At 39.4% G+C, this 20,582-nt stretch overlaps 1 protein-coding gene across 5 annotated transcripts in view; it reads right to left on the bottom strand.

Moving 5' to 3' along the window:
- MAP2K5 (mitogen-activated protein kinase kinase 5) overlaps nucleotides 1–20,582 on the bottom strand; it is a 195,315-nt gene that overhangs the window by 62,134 nt on the left and 112,599 nt on the right. For all 5 annotated transcript variants that reach the window (XR_004371552.2, XM_075069741.1, XM_032764314.2 and 2 more), the window contains one exon: nucleotides 1,851–1,880. Coding sequence is in view for 4 of the 5 variants with exons in the window: in XM_075069741.1 (XP_074925842.1) it covers nucleotides 1,851–1,880 (30 nt within the window). In the remaining variant the exon portion in view is untranslated. The remainder of the gene's footprint in view (nucleotides 1–1,850; nucleotides 1,881–20,582) is intronic.

Raw genomic sequence — 20,582 nt, 5'->3', positions numbered from 1 at the left:
TTTGTAGGATCAGGCCCGTACAGTGATCTAAATATGTATATACAGGCAGTTAAAAAAAATAATACTCAGTCACGAGACCACAATGTATCTTTGGGGCTATTATGATCAACCATGAAAGTATATATTTAAGATGCATACTATTTATATTAAAAATACTTATGGAAAATAGTTGCTTTTACTTACCAGCCCATATTTCAAAGTCTTACCGTCTCAGATATTTTATATGTTAAAAATGCCATTTTTAATTAGAAGAGCAAAAAGCATCTTAAATTGCTAATCATGTATTTTGCTCCTACTATGAAAATATATTGACACTGCTTTTGAAAATATATAATCAGCAGAAATAATAAAATTTCAACGCATACGCAGACTAAAAATAACCCCAATGCTTCCATGATGAAAGCTGCAACCCACAGTCAATTTTTTATGTAGTTATGTACCACTATCTACAATAGATACATTGATACTTTCTTAACTAACATGATGTGACTATTACAGAGACAAGGTGGGTCAGGTAATATCTTTTATTGGACTAAAGTGATGTGAATATGTAACTCTAAAAAATGATGCTTTGCACAAGTACCTCTTTTTTGGATTCTCTCTCAGAGGAGAGTGTTAGTTGAAAAATATGGATAAAAACTCTAAGCTATGTTCTGTTAAAACATTAATGTTATTTCTCTAAATCAGCCAAGACTTTTATCCACAGCAGGTACAAAAGGGAAAGACTGGTATATTTCTACATACACAGAATCTTTAAAAGTCCATGAAAGTGTCAGGAGAATTTGATTAAAACAGTTTACAAAAATAGGAAGGAGAACGAGTCCTATCCTATTATTCAATAACCATGTTCATGAGGCATCTGCAGAATCTAACCATGCATAAATCAGTATGTGTAATACAACAGTTATTTGCATAACAATAGCAAGTTAATAGATGCTTAAAGAGCATAAACCAACACCACCTTTAAATCAGACATGCCTCTAGGCACTCCACTCTGTACAGACCAAAATACTTGGGAAACAGTGGGCATAAAACATATGAAACCATAAAAAAAAATTCAAATAATTCATTGTATCCCCTGAACTTTTTCACTTTTTCTCCCAGAAAGAGGAATAATTTTAAGAATGATACCACAGCTTTTTATTTTGGATTTTGTTATCCATCTTGCAATAATATTTTAGAGTTCAGAACTCTACCTGAATTGGCCATTATTTTTGGAGACTCGTGATTTTTAGGAATAACCATATAGATAAAAGCCAAATTCTCCACAAATGGCATTTTTCAAGAATACTTAGTACAGGGTCTTATTCTGCCCTCACTGAAGTTAACAGGCGTTTTACCATGGACTTCAATGGGAGCAGAATCAGGCCAATGCTGAGTGTGAAAATTGTACCTGGTATGTAAAATATTGGCATTTTATTAGACCCTATTAAATGAGAACATTAGGAAAAAACACACCAAACATGTCATCTCACACCATAAATTTAATTCCTGAGGGTCTTAAACTATTTTGCCAAAATTCATAATCTGCATTAAAAATGAAAAGAAAGAGGAGCTACCACTATCTTATTATCAGAGTAATTAAAAAATCCTTTAATCTCACAATAAAACAATCACCATCCTCATCATAATCTCTTCCATCCTCCCAAGGGAAAAAAGAAATACCGTTTAAAAAAATAAAAATAAAAAAATCAGAGATATACTTCTAAATGACTCCTTAAAGATACCACTTTTCAATTTAACAGGACAGATTTATTTGTATGTCGCTCAAATGTTCACAGTTGCTCTCTGCACCTTCATACATAGGAATGAATGTCACAGTGGCAAGCAGCAGTAATGAACAATCTTACCTGAGGATATGGAAACCTCCCAAGAGCAAGCTGGGAAAGAAAATAATATTTGTCTAGTTATATAGATTTGCATGGAAGGCATATTTTCTTAAAGAGAGAAAAGTACTTATCTCTCACTATTGTACAAATTGCAAAAAAAATATATGTGAGCAAAAATAATCCTGAGAACACAGTAAGAGCTGTATTTAGAATGGAGTCATTCATGATTATGCTTTGTTTACAAATAAAATTAAGGCTTTGTTATAAAGTATGCACACTTTTCATTTTGATTTAGCCAACAAAAATATGTCTATCCCACCACGTAGCATGTGCCATGTCCCAGTTTTCAAAGAGCTCCTTAAATGAAATCATCAAGCCTCAGTAGTGAGGCAAATGACACTGAACTTTACTAATTATATCTGCAATGCATGGGTATCCACACAGCTTTTACTAAACTCCCTAAATCTTGGTTTAGCACACACTGGGCTCAGGGTAAAATGTGGGTTGGTCAGAGGTCAATCTCCTCCTTGGTTGCTTCAAAGTCTTTGGCCAGGAACTTTGGGGGAAGGGAAAGAGCATGGAATCTACAACATCCCACTCTGTATTTTCTTTAATTATATTTTAGGTTATATACAAAATAGAGTTGACATATTGCCATAAATTGTTTTTAAATGGCAATTAATACATTATTACAGCACCTGCTAATGCTGGTACATGGTAAGGTCTATCATTTTCAAGATAGATTCCTATTTTGTCCCAGGTTGGTATCTCAGCCTTACAGCACTTTTGTTAAACCACATTTTTTCAAAAAATCATTGTGGTCATTTTAAAGTGATCAGACAAGATGGGATCTGTAATAACCAGCACCTGATCTTCTTGTGCCACTGACTTACCATATAACCATGGGCAAGACACTAGAGCTTTTTAGTTCGCACATAAAGGCTAAAACCAGCAGTCCATTGCCTCTACTCAGGCAAATACCTCATGAGGTGACCACACGAGCTGTATCGCTGCATGTATCACAGGGTATGACACAAACAGGTATAATACAAGCATTGTTGTGAGGCTTAATTAGGTCCGTAAAACTTGAGATGCTCAGAGGAAAAGGCACTATAGAAGCATTATTACCAATTCTGAGTAGACAAGTTCTTGAGGCATTCATGTAAAAGGCATATGTGACAGACCACAAAAAAGGAAAGTGAGGTTTTTTGTGATCGAGAGAGAAAGAGAGCCTTTGCTGCATTTATTTATTATTGGTAATGAATTTCTACAGACATGCAAAGATAATGAGTAGGGCCCTACCAAGTTTATGGCCATGAAAAATGCATCACGGACCGTGAAATCTGGTCTCCCCGCCATGAAATCTGATCTTTTGTGTGCTTTTACCCTATATTATACAGATTTCACGGAGAAGACCAGCGTTTCTCAAATTGGGTGTCCTGACCCAAAAGGGAGTTGCACAGGGGTCACGGTATTGTCACCCTTACTTCTGCGCTGCCTTCAGAGCTGGACAGCTGGAGAGCAGCAGCTGTTGGCCAGGCGCCCACTCTGCAGGCAGCAGCGCAGAAGTGAGGGTGGCAATACCATGCCATGCCATCCTTACTTCTGTGCTGCTGCTGGTAGCAGCACTGCCTTCAGAGCTGGGATCCCAGCCAGCAGTTGCCAATCTCCAGCTGCCCAGCTCTGAAGGCAGTGCCGCCGCCAGCAGTAGCGCAGAAGTAAGGGTAGCAGTATCACAACCCCTCCAATAATCTTCCATTCTCCCACCCCCACAATTCCTTTTTGAGTCAGGACCCCCTACTTATAACATCGTGAAATTTCAGATTTAAGTAGCTGAAATCATGAAATTTACAATTTTTAATATCCTATGACCGTGAAATTGACCAAAACGGACCATGAATTTGGTAGGGCCCTAATAATGAGCTACAAAAGGGCTACTAAGTATGTACAGTAACATTTTTGCACATGTACTTATTACGTATGTTATGAGAGTTGCACATGATAATCTCCATGCATCATCGGAAGATTCAGCCTAATCTCTTCTATAACCATACCAGTGGGAGTCTGCATAGTGATTGAGGAGGAGCTATTATAGTTCACGATATCAGAAAGTGTTGTTTAAGGGTCCCTACTAACACTCATGTGACAAGACATGGGTGGCTCAGAAAAACAGTGGGCTATTGTGTCATTCATCATTCTCAGAATCTCATTCAGATTTTGTTTTAAACCCCAAAGGAAATCACCTCTCCAAAAATTAATGCTAAGGCCTTGATTTAAAAATCACAAAAGTGAGGAAATGAAACATTAAGATCTCCACTGAGCCCTTAATTTACCATAGGAAAAGGGACTGTAGCAACCATAATATGCATCATTCCACTCTCACCTCACTAAAATCCCTCCTACAAACTCACTTCTGCCAGGTAGCCCCCAACACTAACCCCCACTACAAGCTGTGCTAACTGCACACCAGAGGTGCAATAAGGCAAATCAGAACCCTCCACCCTATCCTCACCACCCTCTAAAGAGAAGACATCTAAGCTAATGTCTTTCTCTGGGTCTCTTCTGTCTGTCTTTCTGTCAATTCTTTGGGACCAGAAACTGTCAATTTTTATTTCTGAATGAAGCACCGAGCTCAATGCTGCTGTTTAACAAAATCCACATCATCAACAGTTCCAACAAGCAAAGGAAAATAAATGAGGTGAAGGCTGGAGGCTGTGTCTCTTTATGTCATTTCTGTCTCCCTTACAGTCTTGAGCCTTCTTGGCTGGTCAAACCTGGTGGGGCAGGGCCCACTGTGAAGAACACAAGTACCTTCTCCCCTTTAGAGCTGAATGCATCACTCAGCGACATGATTAACTGCTGTTGGCCTAAGGACTGTGTATTATTGTTAGACTAGCATAGAAACCTGCAAGTTTTAGGCACCATGGAGTGAGTGTAAGAGAAAAGAATCCTAAATGTTCTTACTTTTGTGGGTTTAATTATTACCATTACATATTATATTAACACAAACACACAAAACTATATCATCTCATGACACAGCAGGAGGAAACATACAGGTATACACACAGGGCTGAGTTCTGCAGTCCTTACGTGGTACTCACATAGGCAAAACCCTCACTGACGTCAATCACGACTCCAAACTCTTCATTCGAGTCCCAACTGTCAATCCCTTTCCCTAATCATTCACTCTAACGGGAGTTTTACCTACATGAGGACTGCGGGATCCATCCCTAAATGTAGCAGAATAATTGTGGAACTAATTTTCTGTCAAACAAATAAAAAGAGGTAAAGGCGCTTTGAAAAGACAGGAGTACAGAAGAATCAGTTCTTCAGAGGCGATAACCAACTAACAAAACAAAACAAAAAAAACCATCCCTAAACACAATGGACTTCCTCAGGTAAAGAACTTCACTCACAACTGCAAAACAATACAACAACAAAGCAGAATGCGACAAGTCTGAACCTCCTAGAACCATTATTGTGTTGATCTAGTCAGAGGGCTTTCCCTCCCCCCAAGATTGTCAAGGTATTATAAATTAAGAAACTTACCAAAGAGTATGTAATCTTCCCTGAAATAGCCTGCAGATATGTCACTGTACTAAATGTGTTTCAGATTTAATGAAGCTTTAATGTCCTTTTTAATTTTGCCTGTTTCTATATCACCAGGGGTCGAGCAAGGCAATCAGCACTCAAGAGGGTGGTTTGGTTTAAAACTAGGAAAAACTCATTTGCTTATGAGTTGCACTGTATTTTCTTAATTAAATTTACTGAGTAAAATGGTTTAAGTTCAGCCAACCAATGACCTCTGGATGTAGATTGAGATTTATAAACAGGGAAGCAGTTAAAGTAAAGGCAAAAAAAACAACCAAAAAACCAAACAAATTAGAGCTAGACCAACAGGAGTTTTGTACCCTTTATCATCTTTACTAAAGAAGTAATTTAAACATAAGTGGCATAAGCCCGATGAAAAATGCAAAAGACACCAAGTACAGAAGCAGAGGTAAAGTATCAAAAAATCTCTCCCATCCTCTATTTTCACATGAGGGAATTCAGGAAGAGTTTTATTTTTTTTTTTTTAAATCCTACTGGGTTTAAAACAAAACATTTTAAATCTGAACACTTAGGGTCAGGAAAGTGCTGAGTATTCTACATGGGCTTTGAAATTATGGAGAGAGAGGAATGCTCAAACTCTAAGGGCCTGATTCTCATTTGAAAGTATAAACGTACTTTAAAAAAGTCAGTGTAAATTATATTACCAGAGTGGTACAAAAGGGCTTTAGTATAAATGAGAATTAGACTCCGAAAGCATCTACCAGCCAGGAATTTGTTTTCAAACAATGCTATTCTACTGTTGTACTGTGAAACAACCACGTTTCAGTCCCACTGCTTAATGATCTTCCACTACTCACATGCTGCTCACAAGTGTCAGAAAGCATCACACTTTACTTACATACAAAATTAGCATCTTAGAAAAATGTAAAATTTTAATCTTGCACTGTTATTGACCAACGTTCTGGCCTTACAAACTAACTAGTATTCTTGTGAGTAGTTCTTACACAAGTACTCCCATTGAGTTCCTCAGAACTACTTGTGGGAACAATGGCGCAGGATCAAGTTCTAAGATAATAACGTCATATATTATACATATAAATAATCTCAAATGTCTAATTTATAATAGTAATAATACTTTGAGATCCTAGGGTGAACAGCGCCACACACACTGCAAAATGTTTTACAATATCTAGGGGAAGATTTTCAAAAAGCAGAAAGGCGCGTTACGCACTCCATGCTCGTTGAAAGTCAGTAATAGTTGGATGCCTAGACCCCACTAGCGCTTTAGAAACTCTCTCCTACCTAAGGTTTATAAAGTTTTGTTTTGTTTTAAATACACAGAAAAACTAATCCAGAAAGCGCTTAAAGGACTTGTCAAAGTTACCCAATAGACTCACCAGTCTTAGCTAACAAATACCTTGCTCTAACCACTACACAAAGTTGCTTCTTTCAAAAGTTAGGAATTGACACTTGATTAACAAACTTACAAAGGGATGTGTTGCTAGTAAGGATTACTACTGTCACTGAGCAAGCCTGGAAGAACAACCCACATGGTATTCAGAAAGTAACAAAGAAGGAAGCTCAGAACATTTTGTTAGGACACTCAAGTTACAAAGTCTCCTACTTAGATTATTGTCTATGCTGTGCAAGTTGTTTTTAATTTACAGTTATACTGAAAAGCATGGGATGTTTTATTCTTAATTTAGACACATTCCATGTTTCTCAGCATAACTGCAAATTGAAAATAAGCACTTACAATATTGCTAGTGATCTAGCTGAAGGAGGACTTTATAGTCTGAAATGTTCTAAAATTTGTTCTTAATTACCTTGTGCACATTTTACACAATTAAATTTCCATCTAAGGATTTTGCATTTAGATTGTGCACTGCAGTTAAAGCCTCATTTTATGGAAAAGCAGCCTTCACTTTGGAACATTCAGACATAGGAAACTTTAAAAATCAGACTTAACTACTGGATTACATAAAATTCCCTAGGTGAGATTCCATTCCAAGACCAATTTATACATTCCTAGATAGATGGCTTAAAATCATCTGAATCTCTTCCAGTAAGACCTTAATAAATATTAAATACCTCAAAAACTACTCTAAGATTTTTCTCTCTCATATCAATTTCACTGTCCTCTTATTGCACAGTAAAAAAAAAAAATCCAAAGGATATAACAGCAATTTACCAGTGTTAAAGTGTTTCTGAGGTTAAACTGACAACAAAGAAGAATAGAAACACAAAGCATCTTGAAGTAGGGTTTCAATTAAATCTGCAGGATTTAGTAATGCAGGACAAAGAAAAAGAGTTACAAATTAATTTAATTTTCTGCGTACAGTTTGCAGCTGCACTCCAAAGTGTCTGGGGTTTAAGAACAAAGCCTTGAAAGGCCTCAGAGTAAGGAAAGCTTCAATTTTTAATGTATAACGCCATTAGTTGATAACTTGTGGAATCTGCGACCCCTGCGGAGGGGCATAAGTGCGAGTAACAGAGACTGATGAAGTGACATATTTGTTCATGTCTAGAACTATGAGGAAGAAGCTTATTACTAACACCATCAGGCCCAACAGAAATATGCCCTAATAACCTTTGAGACATTTCCTGGTTCAACATCTCTTTCTATAAAATATATTAAAAAGCCAAACTTCATTCACCTTAAATAAGGATAATTAGTTTCACTTTTGCTTTTTAAAAACATGAACTGTAAAAAAATGAATTGCAAATTAAAGATCACTAAATTGCATATTTCTCCCAATCTGCAGATCCTCAGAATTATATCTGCTTTATATATAAGGTTCTGCAAAGGTACTGATTCAGAACAGTGTAACTTCTTATCCTTACATCTTATCTATAGACATTATTGTTCTCCTTTATTCATAAGGATACACATACCTCAGTCCCCAATCCTGTAAACACGTGCACAATTCACATGGATAGCGCACAGAAATCCATGAGACTACTCATGTGAATAAAATTACGTGGGTAAAATTGCCGATCTGCCATGGGGATGCTCTAACCACGGCAATACAGGGTCATTCCCATTCTCTCTCTCTGCCGCAAAGACTATTTAAACATTTATCCACAGTGGAATGGATAAATTTATCCACCATAGACCACAGTCTTTGGTCTAGAGAGACAGAAAGGGAATGACCCCATAGTCCAGTGGTTAGGGCACCCACCTCGGAGATGGGAGATCCAGGATCCAGTTCTCTTGCTCCATCCACTCTTTCATTATTTATTCACATCAGAATATCCCCTATCTCAGTGGTTAGCGCACTCTCCTGAGAGGTGGGAGACTCCTGGTTCAAATCCCTTCTCACCCTCTAAGGGGAGGGGGAACTGAACATGGTCTCCCACATCCCTGGCAAGCGCTCTGAGCTGAAAGGTCTAAGGTAAGTGTCCAGCACCACTACCACCATGTAAGGGGGGCCTGGTTCAGTAGGCGTGCTCAGAGACTGTCTACCAGACCAGGTGTCACACACAACATTGGCAGACCCCACACACAACATGGGGCTCAGGAGCCAGTTGGGCATCTGGGTGCCTGGAGGGAGGGAGCAGTGTGCATGCTCAGAGGCAGGAAGACAGGCACTCAGGGAACACTGACTCTGAAAAATTTGGGTGCAAAGGAAGTTTAGATGCCTACAGGTTTCAGCAGGAGTTTTGTGGACTGCAGCGGAATCAAAACCTGGGACTTAGACCCCTGAACCACAGAGGTTTAGGTCTCAAGTACCTTTGTGGATCTCACTCTAAGTGCTTAAGATTTTAAAATGTACTAGCCACAGGGACATAAAGCACAACTCTATATCATAGCAATTAATTAACAGCTTATAAGATATTAACAAAAATACAACACATGCTCCACTCTCATTCAAAACCTACAGGCCCGGATTTCGAAGTCGGTTACGCTGGCGCAAATCCATTGAAGTAATGGTGCTGGTCTGGATTTACATCAGTGTAAAGATAAGATTTTGGCCCGTTGCATCCTCCATAGCAGACCAGTAATAACAACATAGAAAAGCAAATACAGCTGATAAATATCTCTAATATTTTATTATTTTTAAAACAGAAGATTGTTTTTTTACAGTGGGTCCTTCTGTGAAGAGAAGGCCACATTAATATATATTTTATATATTACATAGAGACACACAATGCTATTCCCATCCATCTATTCAGGGACCTAATTGTTTTATTTATTTCAGTGTTACAAAGCCTGACCACTGTGGCTTAGCGTTGAATGCTGGAAAACATGATACATTGATATCTCAGCCTGGGCAAACTGTACCTAAACTTACACTTTATTGCAGCTTAGTTCACAATCTTCACCTAATATAGGGTTACATCCCAGTGCAGCAAGCAGATAAATCATCCTGGAATATTACACTGGCTAAGTTTAGCTGTGAGTGGAGCATATGTGCTTCCAAGTCACTGAAGCAAAGGCCCATAAAATACACTAATTACTGGAAGTTATGGTCACTGAGTGATTGATAGCGCTCTGCAAGGCAACTTCCCCATTTTCAGCTATTCTGACTGGCCTCAACTGCCACAGAGCAATTATTAATTCATGACCCAACCCTCAGGCACTGATACCTTTACTTCTAATTCTGCTACCACAAAACTACTGTTATGGCTGGACACTGCCTTTCTTCATTCTGATGCCTGGGTAAAGATGATAAAAGTGGAACCCTTGTAGACTGGTATTGTTTAGATACATTACTCCAAAACAGCATAGAAAAATAGGTAATTTTTTGTTCTAGATGCCAGTTTCTAAAATGTTTTGCTTTGCACAAATCAAATAAAATATGCCTAGACAATATATTTTCAAGAATTAAAAACAAATTTACTTTAAGTTGTTATGAGGCAAATCCTGCTCATCTTACCCATAACTAGTCACAGTGACTTCATATGGAGTACTTGCATGAGAAAGGAAGTAAGTGATTGCCTGTTGTATGAGCAAGAGATACCGTAATGTCATTCTTTAACACAGTTGTTCTCAACCAGGGGTATGTGTACCCCTCGGGGGTATTCAGATGTCTTCCAAAAGCATATCAACTCATCTACTTTTACAACAGGCTACATAGATAGCACTAGCGAAGTCAGTACAAACTAAAATTTTATAGGCAATGATTTGTTTATACTGTTCTGTATACTATACACTGAAATGTAGGTACAATATGTATATTCAAATTGATTTATTTTATAATTATATGGTAAAAATGAGAAAGTAAGCACTTTTTCAGTAATAGCGTGTTGTGACACCTTTGTATTTTTATGTCTGATTTTGTAAGTTTTTAAGTGAGGTGACACTTGGGAGTACACAAGATAAATCAGACTCTTGAAAGAGGTACAGTAGTCTGGAAAGGTTGAGACACACTGCTTTTACAATTTAAAATAACTTGAAAAAGCTCATTTCAAAAAGGAGGAAATGTGCCATTTCTTTTCCAGCTGTCTGCACAGACAATTCCTACTGGATAGGTGTCTGCTTCTCAGAAACATCACTGCAATTATTAACAGTCAGGTCAAAGACTCAGGATCCAATTCTGTTCTCAGTTACAATGTGAAAGGAAAAAAACAAAAAGTGATGTGGAAACTGAATTACCCTCTCACCTAGAACTGGTCCCATTAAGTTAAGGTGCTGGCACATAGGTGAGGTAATGCTGGGAACCCTGTACTGCAAAAGACCATGCTGTATCTCTTCTGTGGGCAAACAGAGAATTTCAGTCTCCTGGGTTTTCAATCCAGCATTTTTCAGAAGCACTAAATTCACTTCAAAATATTTTTTAAAAACCTCCAGGTCTGTGTATAATATCATTATTATGGAGTGATTTGCAGTCAATAAAGTAACTACCCATCACACTCAAGCATTACTGGGTCCTTGGGTAGTTGGGTATAGAAGTAACGGTGATCTTTATTAGTTTAAAGGGATGCAGTAAGAAAAAAAAGTGAAAGCAATTTAAAACACATCATACTGTATCTACTGAAATGTGCTCAGATCCATCTAATCAGGATTTAACAATTACTTGTTTCCTCAATGTAAGAGTTAAGAAATAATGCTCTTGTAACATGTTTATTTACTGCTGACCTGGTGTCTTCTGGTAGCAGGCGTTCTTAATGACTACAGCGACACCAGCCGGCACCGGCCTGATTCATACTCTCCACTTTAAACCTTTATTCCTTTTTTAGAGGACTCTAAAAAACCCCTCATTTTGGTTGTATGAACAGATTGGGCTGCAAACTGAGAGATCAGGCCTCAACATGGAAGCAAATTATTCCAAAATTAAATTTAATTTGCTTTTGACAGAATTTAGGACATTGAATTTTTCTTGAGACACTTTGTGTACATTCTTTTTGACACATTGAATTTACAGGCCTGACATAAGAAGATAAGAATGGCCACACTGGGTCAGACCAATGGTCCACCTAGCCCGGTATCCTGTCTTCCCACAGTGGCCAGTGCCAGATGTTTCAGAAGGAATGGACAAAACAGGCAAATTATTTAGTGATCATCCCCTGTGGCCCACTTCCAGCTTCTGGCAGTCAAAGGCTAGGGATGCCCAGACCATGGGGTTGCATCCCTCACCATCTTGGCTAATAGCCATCCTCCATAAACTTATCTCTTTTTTTTTAACCCAGTTGTACTTTTGGACTTCACAACATCCACTGAAACAAGTTCTGCAGGTTAACTGTGCGTTTTGTGAAGAAATACTTCCTTTTATTTGCTTTTAACCTGATGCCCATTAATTTCATCAGATGACCCCTAGTTCTTGTGTTATGTAAAAGGATAAGTAACACTTCTCTATTCCTCCACACCATTCATGATTTCATAACCCTTTATCATATCCCGCCTTAGTGGTCACTCTTCCTAGCTGAAAAGTCCCAGGTTAAACCTCTTCAATATTTTCTTTTATAATACAGAAAATGCTGTAGGTAGTTTTCATAAAAAAATTTCAAACTGGATTCCATATTGACCATATGCATTATATGGATACAATGCAGAATTCCAGAAAATTAAGATTTACATATACTCTACCCTTGAAAATGCAGCAAAGAGTCTTGTGGCACCTTATAGACTAACAGACGTTTTGGAGCATGAGCTTTCGTGGGTGAATACCCACTTCGTCGGATGCATGACCTTGAAGTAGGGCAGGAAGACATAAGCACATAACATTTCTACTTCATGCTCCACACTCACTATCACCTAACTTTTTGGTGCAATTTAGCATGTGGGTTATCTACAAAGACAGAAATGATCAAGGCTCTGGTTATACAATGTCCATTGTCCACATATCTCCAATGGCCGGTTAGAATAGTTGTTATGCATAAGAATGCTCTTGCTGCCTGTCCCTAGGGCTTCATTCACAGAATCAACTGTGAAGAATTCTCTGTGGTGGTCTGTGCCTTTGGACTTGCTTCTCCTGACGGGACTATCTAAGTCTGTGTTTGGGGACTTTTAGAATGTGGTTTTAATTTGCAGGGTTTTCAGTTACGGTTCTTTTGCTGTTCAATGGGCAAAGAGAACATTGATGGGTTACCAGTTTAGGGCAACAGTAAGTCTTTTAAAAATTTGTTGTACTGCAGTCCAGATACCATGGTGATGGATATCTAAGAAATCCTAGTAAACAAGTAAATCTTAAGTGCTGTAGAAATTTGTGTCTGGATTTTGTACATTAGGATTGGCACGTGGATTTGCATGTCAATGTGTTTAAGACACACACAATAAATGCAGCCCAAAGCTTCACATTGCAACACACTCTTAGGAGATGTTAAGTATCAGAGGGGTAGCCCTGTTAGTCTGGATCTGTAAAAAGCCATTTCCATTACATGCGTCTGACGAAGTAGGTATTCACTCACGGAAAATTATGCTCCAATACATCTGTTAGTCTTTAAGGTGCCACAGGCCTCTTTGTTGCTTTTTAGGAGATGTTGCAAGTGTCAGAAAACCCACTATGATTCTAGAATTAACATAATAGGACCTGTAGTATAACCCCAGAGGATATGAACAGCTGCCAGGGGGCTTCCAGGTCTCTTCCCCTCTCCCATTTAAAAATATATATTTTACTATAAAAAAAGAAGCACAAACTGTACAATAACTTAAAATTCTGTTGCAAATTCTCAGAAGTCAGGACTTTTCCAGTAAAGACTGCCTCTCTATCCTAAATATCTCCTGTTTGGCCCACTATTTTGATATACCTGGTGTGATGAAGTGGGAATGTTCTTAATGTTTTCTCTGAATACTGTGTGGGTGGCTCAGTTTCCACTATGCATTTCTCATGTATCTAGGTGGTGGGATAAGGGCATGTGACTGTTGCAGAGCTGAGAGGTCCAGTGTGATGTTGTCTGCACAGAGAATGGCTGACACCCTGTCTCCTGGCAACTGATGGCCTGGACCCCTCCCCTGCAAAGGTGCCAAATGAAGGTGTTGGAGAACAAAGAGAGGGAGGCCAGAGGAGGGGCTGGAGAGGGAGAGGGAGCCTAAGCTCCCTGCCCCCCAAAAGGGACCTGACTGAGGGGGTCCTGTTGTCTGTTCCTATAAGTTCTGTGTTGGACTGTGCTCCTGTCATCTAATAAACCTTCTGTTTTACTGGCTGGCTGAGAGTCACAGTGAATCACAGGAAGTGGGAGGGTGCAGGGCTCTGACTCCCCCATGCTCCGTGACACCTGGTATGTAAAATCACGTACGATTCTGAGGCCCTTGCTTTACACAGGGCTGAAATGTAATTCTCATTTGCCTTTTAAGCTTGACCCTTGCCATCATCATAAGTGCGTATTTTAATTATGTTCTTGCTGCTTCTGCTCCATGCAGCCTTTTGACACCCTGGATCATTCCATGCTCCTGGCTTGCCTTCAGGAGTCATGTAGACATTCACGCTTACTTCCTGTCACAATTCTGCACGTAACAAATTACTTTTATTCAGTCTCCAGTGGCGACTAATTCCACACCAAGGGTATGGCTACACTTGAAACTTCAAAGCGCTGCCGCGGCAGTACTTTGAAGTGCGAGAGTAGTCGCAGCGCCAGAGCTGGGAGAGAGCTCTCCCAGCACTGCACATATTCCACATCCTCATGGGGTTTAGCTTGCAGCGCTGGGAGCCATGCTCCCAGCGCAGCGGCAATGTTTACACTGGCGCTTTACAGCGCTGTATCTTGCAGCGCTCAGGGGGTGTTTTTTTCACATCCCTGAGCGAGTAAGTTGCAGCGCTGTAAAGCGCCAATGTAGCCAAGGCCCAAGACCCAACTGTCAGGCATTCCACAAGCTTCAATTTGCAGCCCTCCCTTCTCTTCTACCTACTCATGATAAAATTGACCCCTGTGCGAAGGTACCACTTAGATCTTCAAAACAGGGTTTAAGTAGGATTTAAGTGGTGCTGGCCCTCTACACAGGAATGAATTTGACTCATAAGATCAGCTAAGAATCCAGCTCATATCTCTAAAGGTAACCTTAACCACTTCTACAGTGACGATATTCAACTGAACACACATTTTGAATTCTTAACAGAGTCCTTCTTGTCAACTCCCTCTCCTTGTTCTGACTATATACACTCGTGGCTTTGTGTCAGCTTCCTACAGGTAAACATCTCAAAGACAGAAGTGTTTCTCTCACTCAAGAGGGGTATCCTCAAGTAGAACTTCATTCTCTTCTAGCACCCTCCGCAGACTCAGACCTTCTATTTGCCTCTGCTAGTTAGAAGCTTGGTATTATCCTTGACCCTAAAGTCTCATCTTTCCACATCTACACCTGCAATCTCCCTGTCACCACCTCTGTTATTTGCCCAAGTACTGTATGCTCAAGAGTCAGTATATAAAATCCCTTACCATTGCCTGAACATTGCATGTTAAGCAATTTTAGTTTATTTATCTAGAAAAACATGCATGTGTGCCTGAAATACATATATGCCGCATATACATGCACTGGATATTTAATGTTCAGTTATGTTGTCCATGTATTGAGGTACATGCCTAATTACTGAAAACACACAATAGCCTAATAATCTGCAACATCTCTTAAAACTCCATGTTAACTTGACTACCACACACAATTCCTAAGTCCGTAAATAAAGTAAAGTCTACTAAATACACAAATAAAAGAAAACAGACACAAATTACTGTAGATAATCAAAGGAACATTTTATTTTATGGGATTGCAAAACAAATTCTTATCATTATTATGGATGTGCAAGAGCATTTCTTTCCTGTACGGGATAACACTGACTTTTTGGGGCTAGAAAGAAAAAGAAAGAAAGAAAGGCTGCTTTAGTGAACAAAGAATGGAAGAGAGCTGAGACTGAGAAGGATACAAAGGAAGATGTGAAGTGAGAGGCACACCTTTATAGTATATGGAAAGTCAAATCACCCATGTTCAAATCCCAGCTCTAACACTCACTTACTCTATAGCCTGGACAAATCATTTCACCTTTACTGCCTCAGTTTATGATGATAAACAATTAACACTTGTTTTTGTATATACAATATAGGCCCTAATCCACAAACTGGATCTGCTAACACGGGCTGCTGTGCTTGTGTGTTGCCCCAATCAAGAGGCTCCATGCTAGTGAATCTGATTACAAGATCAAGATTTATAATTTTAAATTATTCAGGTCAGTGGCCTAGTTATTTTACACATCTGTAAGGTGCCTAGCACACTGCTGGCATTACACAATCAAATAATGATACGAATAAAAAGTGCCCGATCTTTAAAATAGGGTCAATAATACTTACCTATCTTGGAGGAGCATTAGCTGGGTGTTAGTTAAAAGTTTATACAGTGCCTTGCAAATATTAAGTGAAATATAAGCACCAGGTATTATATGCAGAAAAATCACTTTAGAAACAAAAACCCCAGCATTTATACATTTCCCCTTAAACTTATTAATCGGTGCATGTAGTGGACTAATATGCTGCAAAGCTTGCCTTCAAGTCTTTTTGCATTATAACAAAACTAAAAAGCATCTTAAAACAAGAGTGCTCATTATTAAAAAACAACAAAGTGTGTTTTATTTTCATTAGGTAGCACTAATGTTCACTTTCAGACAGTAACCCCTAGTTGAAATTGTATTAATTAGTGATTACAAAGAGCTATTAGATCATTCAAACTATCCTCCTCCATGTGCCAGGCACAGTTCTCTTAAACACACTGATTGCAAACTGCACTTCGACTTAGCCCAAGCTGCCTGGAATTAGGGTGACCAGACCGCAAATGTGAAAAATCGGGACGGGGACAATAGGAGCCTATATAAGAAAAAGACCCAAAAATCGGGACATCTGGTCACTCTGCCTGGAATACATTTTATGACTGAGTTATAAACCCCTGAAAAACAGTGTTTATAATGAAAGTGCTGACACAGTCTTCAGTGTAGTGACAGCAATGCCACTTGTTTAAATTGAACTTGCTTTGTCAACCAAAAAGCACTGAAATAAAACTATAGCTAAAAACCTCATGAAAATATATAAACTATTTGCTGTGAAATATCTGAACAGAGGTTTATGGATAACACATCGAATTAATGCGGACTTTTACAAGAAAAAAATACAAACTCCAAAGAAATAAGCCAATAATGTTTCCTTTCCATGTGAGATGTAAACTGCTCTCAGCCCCATTTATTTCAATGGCAATTGATGATGGTTGGCATCTAACAAGGTGGGGCTCATCAAGGTTAACTTGTTACTTTGCCTACTCTTTAAACTCAGCCAACAGACTTCTTGGGCAGTGTTCTTAAACTTGCAAAGTAACCAGTTTCTGATTACCCAGAGCACTGTAGCAAAGAAATTCAATGTATTTTTGAGGTTTACAATAAATAAAATTAGAAGATTCTGACAACTGAGTTTAATCATCATACATCAAACAGCTCTCGGTATCTTGGTCCAATACATTATTTCTTGTCAATCAATGTGCACTAACTGCTAGCTTGCGGGCATAAGAGTTTGGATATTTAAAAAAAAAAAGTGAGTTGAGACAATTTTAAAATCCTAGAATAAACTGTAACTGACCTCTCTGCTTCATCAGCAGGAGCCTGGAATAGTGTACCACCAATCCCTATGTCAACAGACAGAGTTACTGTAATGACAGTGACCTTGCATGGCTCTTTGAGCTGCTTCTTCACCTTTCTTGAGATATTTTTCTAAGCCACTGTCCTTGCTCTCATCATTTAACACATCACTCAAACCACTCCAATCAAACAGCGATCATGTTGAAGAGAGGTCTCAGAGGACCAGATGACATACCAATTAACAAAGAACACAGAGCCAAATTGTTCTGTGCATCTGACACACTGAAGGAGAGAAGAGCGGGTTGAGAAGGCTTGAGAGAAGAGAGTAAATATAGACCCCAAATGTCCCCCTAATATTGGCTGATATGATGTAAAAATCAGTATTACAAAGACAAGCTGTAAATCAGCTTCTGATAATCCTTAACCTGTGATTTTGTGTACACTAAAATTCAGTATCTAAGGCCTTGTCTACACTGGCACTTTACAGCACTGAAACTTTCTTGCTCAGAGGTGTGAAACCCCCCCTACCCCCGAGCGCTGCAAGTTTCAGCGCTGCCAAGTGGCAGTGTAGACAGTGCACTAGCACTGCGAGCTACTCCCCTCGTGGGGGTGGGGTTTTTATGGCGCTGGGAGAGCCACAACTACACAGCCTCGTTAAAGTGCAGAAACGTTGGTAGTGAAAACATACCGTTAGTCTACTAAGAAATTATTAATATTTTAGAGCCTGTCGGTGCTGTTATGAGCTGGGTGAAACCTTGTTATAGGTTGGCTTAAAACCCCATTGAGAACAGTAGGTGTGAACTAACCCTTCAATTAACATAACTGTAAGCATAAGGCCCACCCATGTGAACCTGCTCAGGAACTTTTGGCTGAGTATTGTTTTGGGCAGAGGGGTGTGCGTGTGTGTGTGTGTGTGAGAGAGAGAGAGAGAGAGAGAGAACAGGGAATACACACAAACTGAGGTCAGACAGACTGAAGGAGCAGACGAAAGCAAGATGGTTGACCCTGCAAGAAACCTGGGAAAAGGTTTTTGGGATGCAGATTAGAAGAGTGCCCTTGGTATTGTGAGCAAAAGAAGCTGTTTCCTGCTAACTGATTCCCTCTGTGTACAGAAACACAAGACTTTGCACATTCTTTGTAAATAAACTGAACTACAAAGAAATACCTACTCCCAACTGGAACACTCACAGGGCCTGAAACTTTGACTAGTTGCTCAGGTTGAAAAGAGGTAACACTTTTGTCCATGGGCACACATCGTGGTACAGCCTTCACAGTCAGCTAATGCACTGGTAAATACACGACGTAGATGATTTATATCAGAACAGAAATGAACCAACAGTCTACCCTGGTCAAATACGAATGCATTACAATTTCACTTTAGCCCCCTGTTGACTACACTCACTTACAGAGACTGCGGTGACATGAATAAATTTTGTATTTCTCCCAAAATTCTGAGAGAGCTCCAGTGATGTAATCATGGACAACAGTGGCGTCCAACTGCAGTAAGTTGAATTAACAGCACTGCATCCCTTGTGACCCATTAGCATATGTCACAAGCATATGTATAGTCAGAGTTAGTTTTAATCAGTCTTGGAAAAAAGACTGACAAGATCTGAGTGCAATAATTCAAAGTTAAACAAGCAACACATGATGCCTGTATTTTCAATCTGGTTAAGTTTAATCATGTGTTTTTCAACAAATATAAATATATTCAATAAGGTAACATATGAGAGTCTTGGTTAACTTCCAGTTCTCTAGGGGTGAAATTCACCCAGATGCAGAGGGCCAGCACAAAGGCTATGTCCCATTTAAGCCCTTTCTTGCGCTGGACTTAAGCAAAAGTCTACGCACCACTGGCCATCTGTACAGGAGGGAATTTCACTCTAAGTTAACATTATTTGAAGTCTACCAAAAGAGAATGGAATGGCATCTGTAGGATTCTATTGTCCCTTTGTCTGCATGTGGAAGAGGATACAAAGCCAGGACAAATCTTTCTGAGTTAAGGTCCAAGCATATCTTTGGGTAGATATTTTTTCTAGACACTTAGATGGTGAACAGTGTAACACTTATGGAAGTATATGACAGCCTGGAGGTGTTGCTGATTCCCACAGAGGCTAGGAGTCTGAGATGACAGGTGGAAAGAAAGAAGAGAAAAGCAATGGTATTGTGCCAATGATGCAAGGCAAAGAATATCAGGGATCTAACTAATGGTCTCTTGCCTTATGTTACCCACAGGCCCGCGTGCCCCTTAAAAAGCATTGTATGCACAGTTAAGTATGTGTATGACCTTTAGTTCGATTTTGTGTGATGACCATGCAGGGTCTTTGAAACCTTTGCTTGTTTTATTCCTACTGCTTCCGACTTAGCTTATATTAAAATGGGACACATTATTTACACTAAGGTTAACATCACTGCTGCTCCATGGGTCAGCCATTAGAAGTTCCTTTCATATGCTGTGGTCATATTGTTATCAGACAACTCTCCTCGCAAACTACAAATATATATAGTAGAAAAGCATAAAAACAGTCAGACCTGATCTCTAACAGCCCTCCAACCAAAAGTCTTGGGTGATCCCGAACACAACAACCAATTCTGATGCCAGATCAGTCACCTTTCCCTTTTTCCTTGATCAGGCCAAGCTGATTTCACTTGTCAATTGCTACTCAAATGATTGGCAGTTCTAGTTATCCTAAGCACTCTAGCCCTTCTGTTGTTTTCTACAGCATAAGATGCTCACCTTTGTAAATAACTATGAGATTTATGTTTAAAGAACCTCAGATGAGTACTAAGCAGATATACCAGACTACTTACATTTTCACTGGATCAGAATTTACCTGAACATTTTATTAATTACTAAAATCACACTTGCAGAATGTACCTGTATCTCCCATTACAATATTTCTACCTGGCCACATTCTCCTTGCACAGCTTTGTTTCAGTGAGACACTTCTAGGTGTGAACAAAGGTGAAAGTAAGCTGGTACGGTCCAGCATGGCATACTGGCAAGAGCCAGTACACCATGCCAGACCGCACCAGCTTCTGCGGCAGGGATTTAAAGGGCTCTGGGCTCCTCACTGCAGCAGGCAGCCCAGAGCCCTTTGCATCCCACCTGTGGCTCTGGCGGCCGGGCTGGAGCTGTGATTTAAAGGGCTCAGAGCTCCACGGCTGCGGGCAGCCCAGAGCCCTTTGAATCCTACCTGCGGCTCCAGTGGCTGGG

Source organism: Chelonoidis abingdonii, chromosome 9 (genome assembly GCF_003597395.2).
Source record: "Chelonoidis abingdonii isolate Lonesome George chromosome 9, CheloAbing_2.0, whole genome shotgun sequence".
Taxonomy (NCBI): domain Eukaryota; kingdom Metazoa; phylum Chordata; order Testudines; family Testudinidae; genus Chelonoidis; species Chelonoidis abingdonii.
Note: the sequence above shows the minus strand (reverse complement) of the source record. Positions and strands in the feature narration are given on the sequence as shown.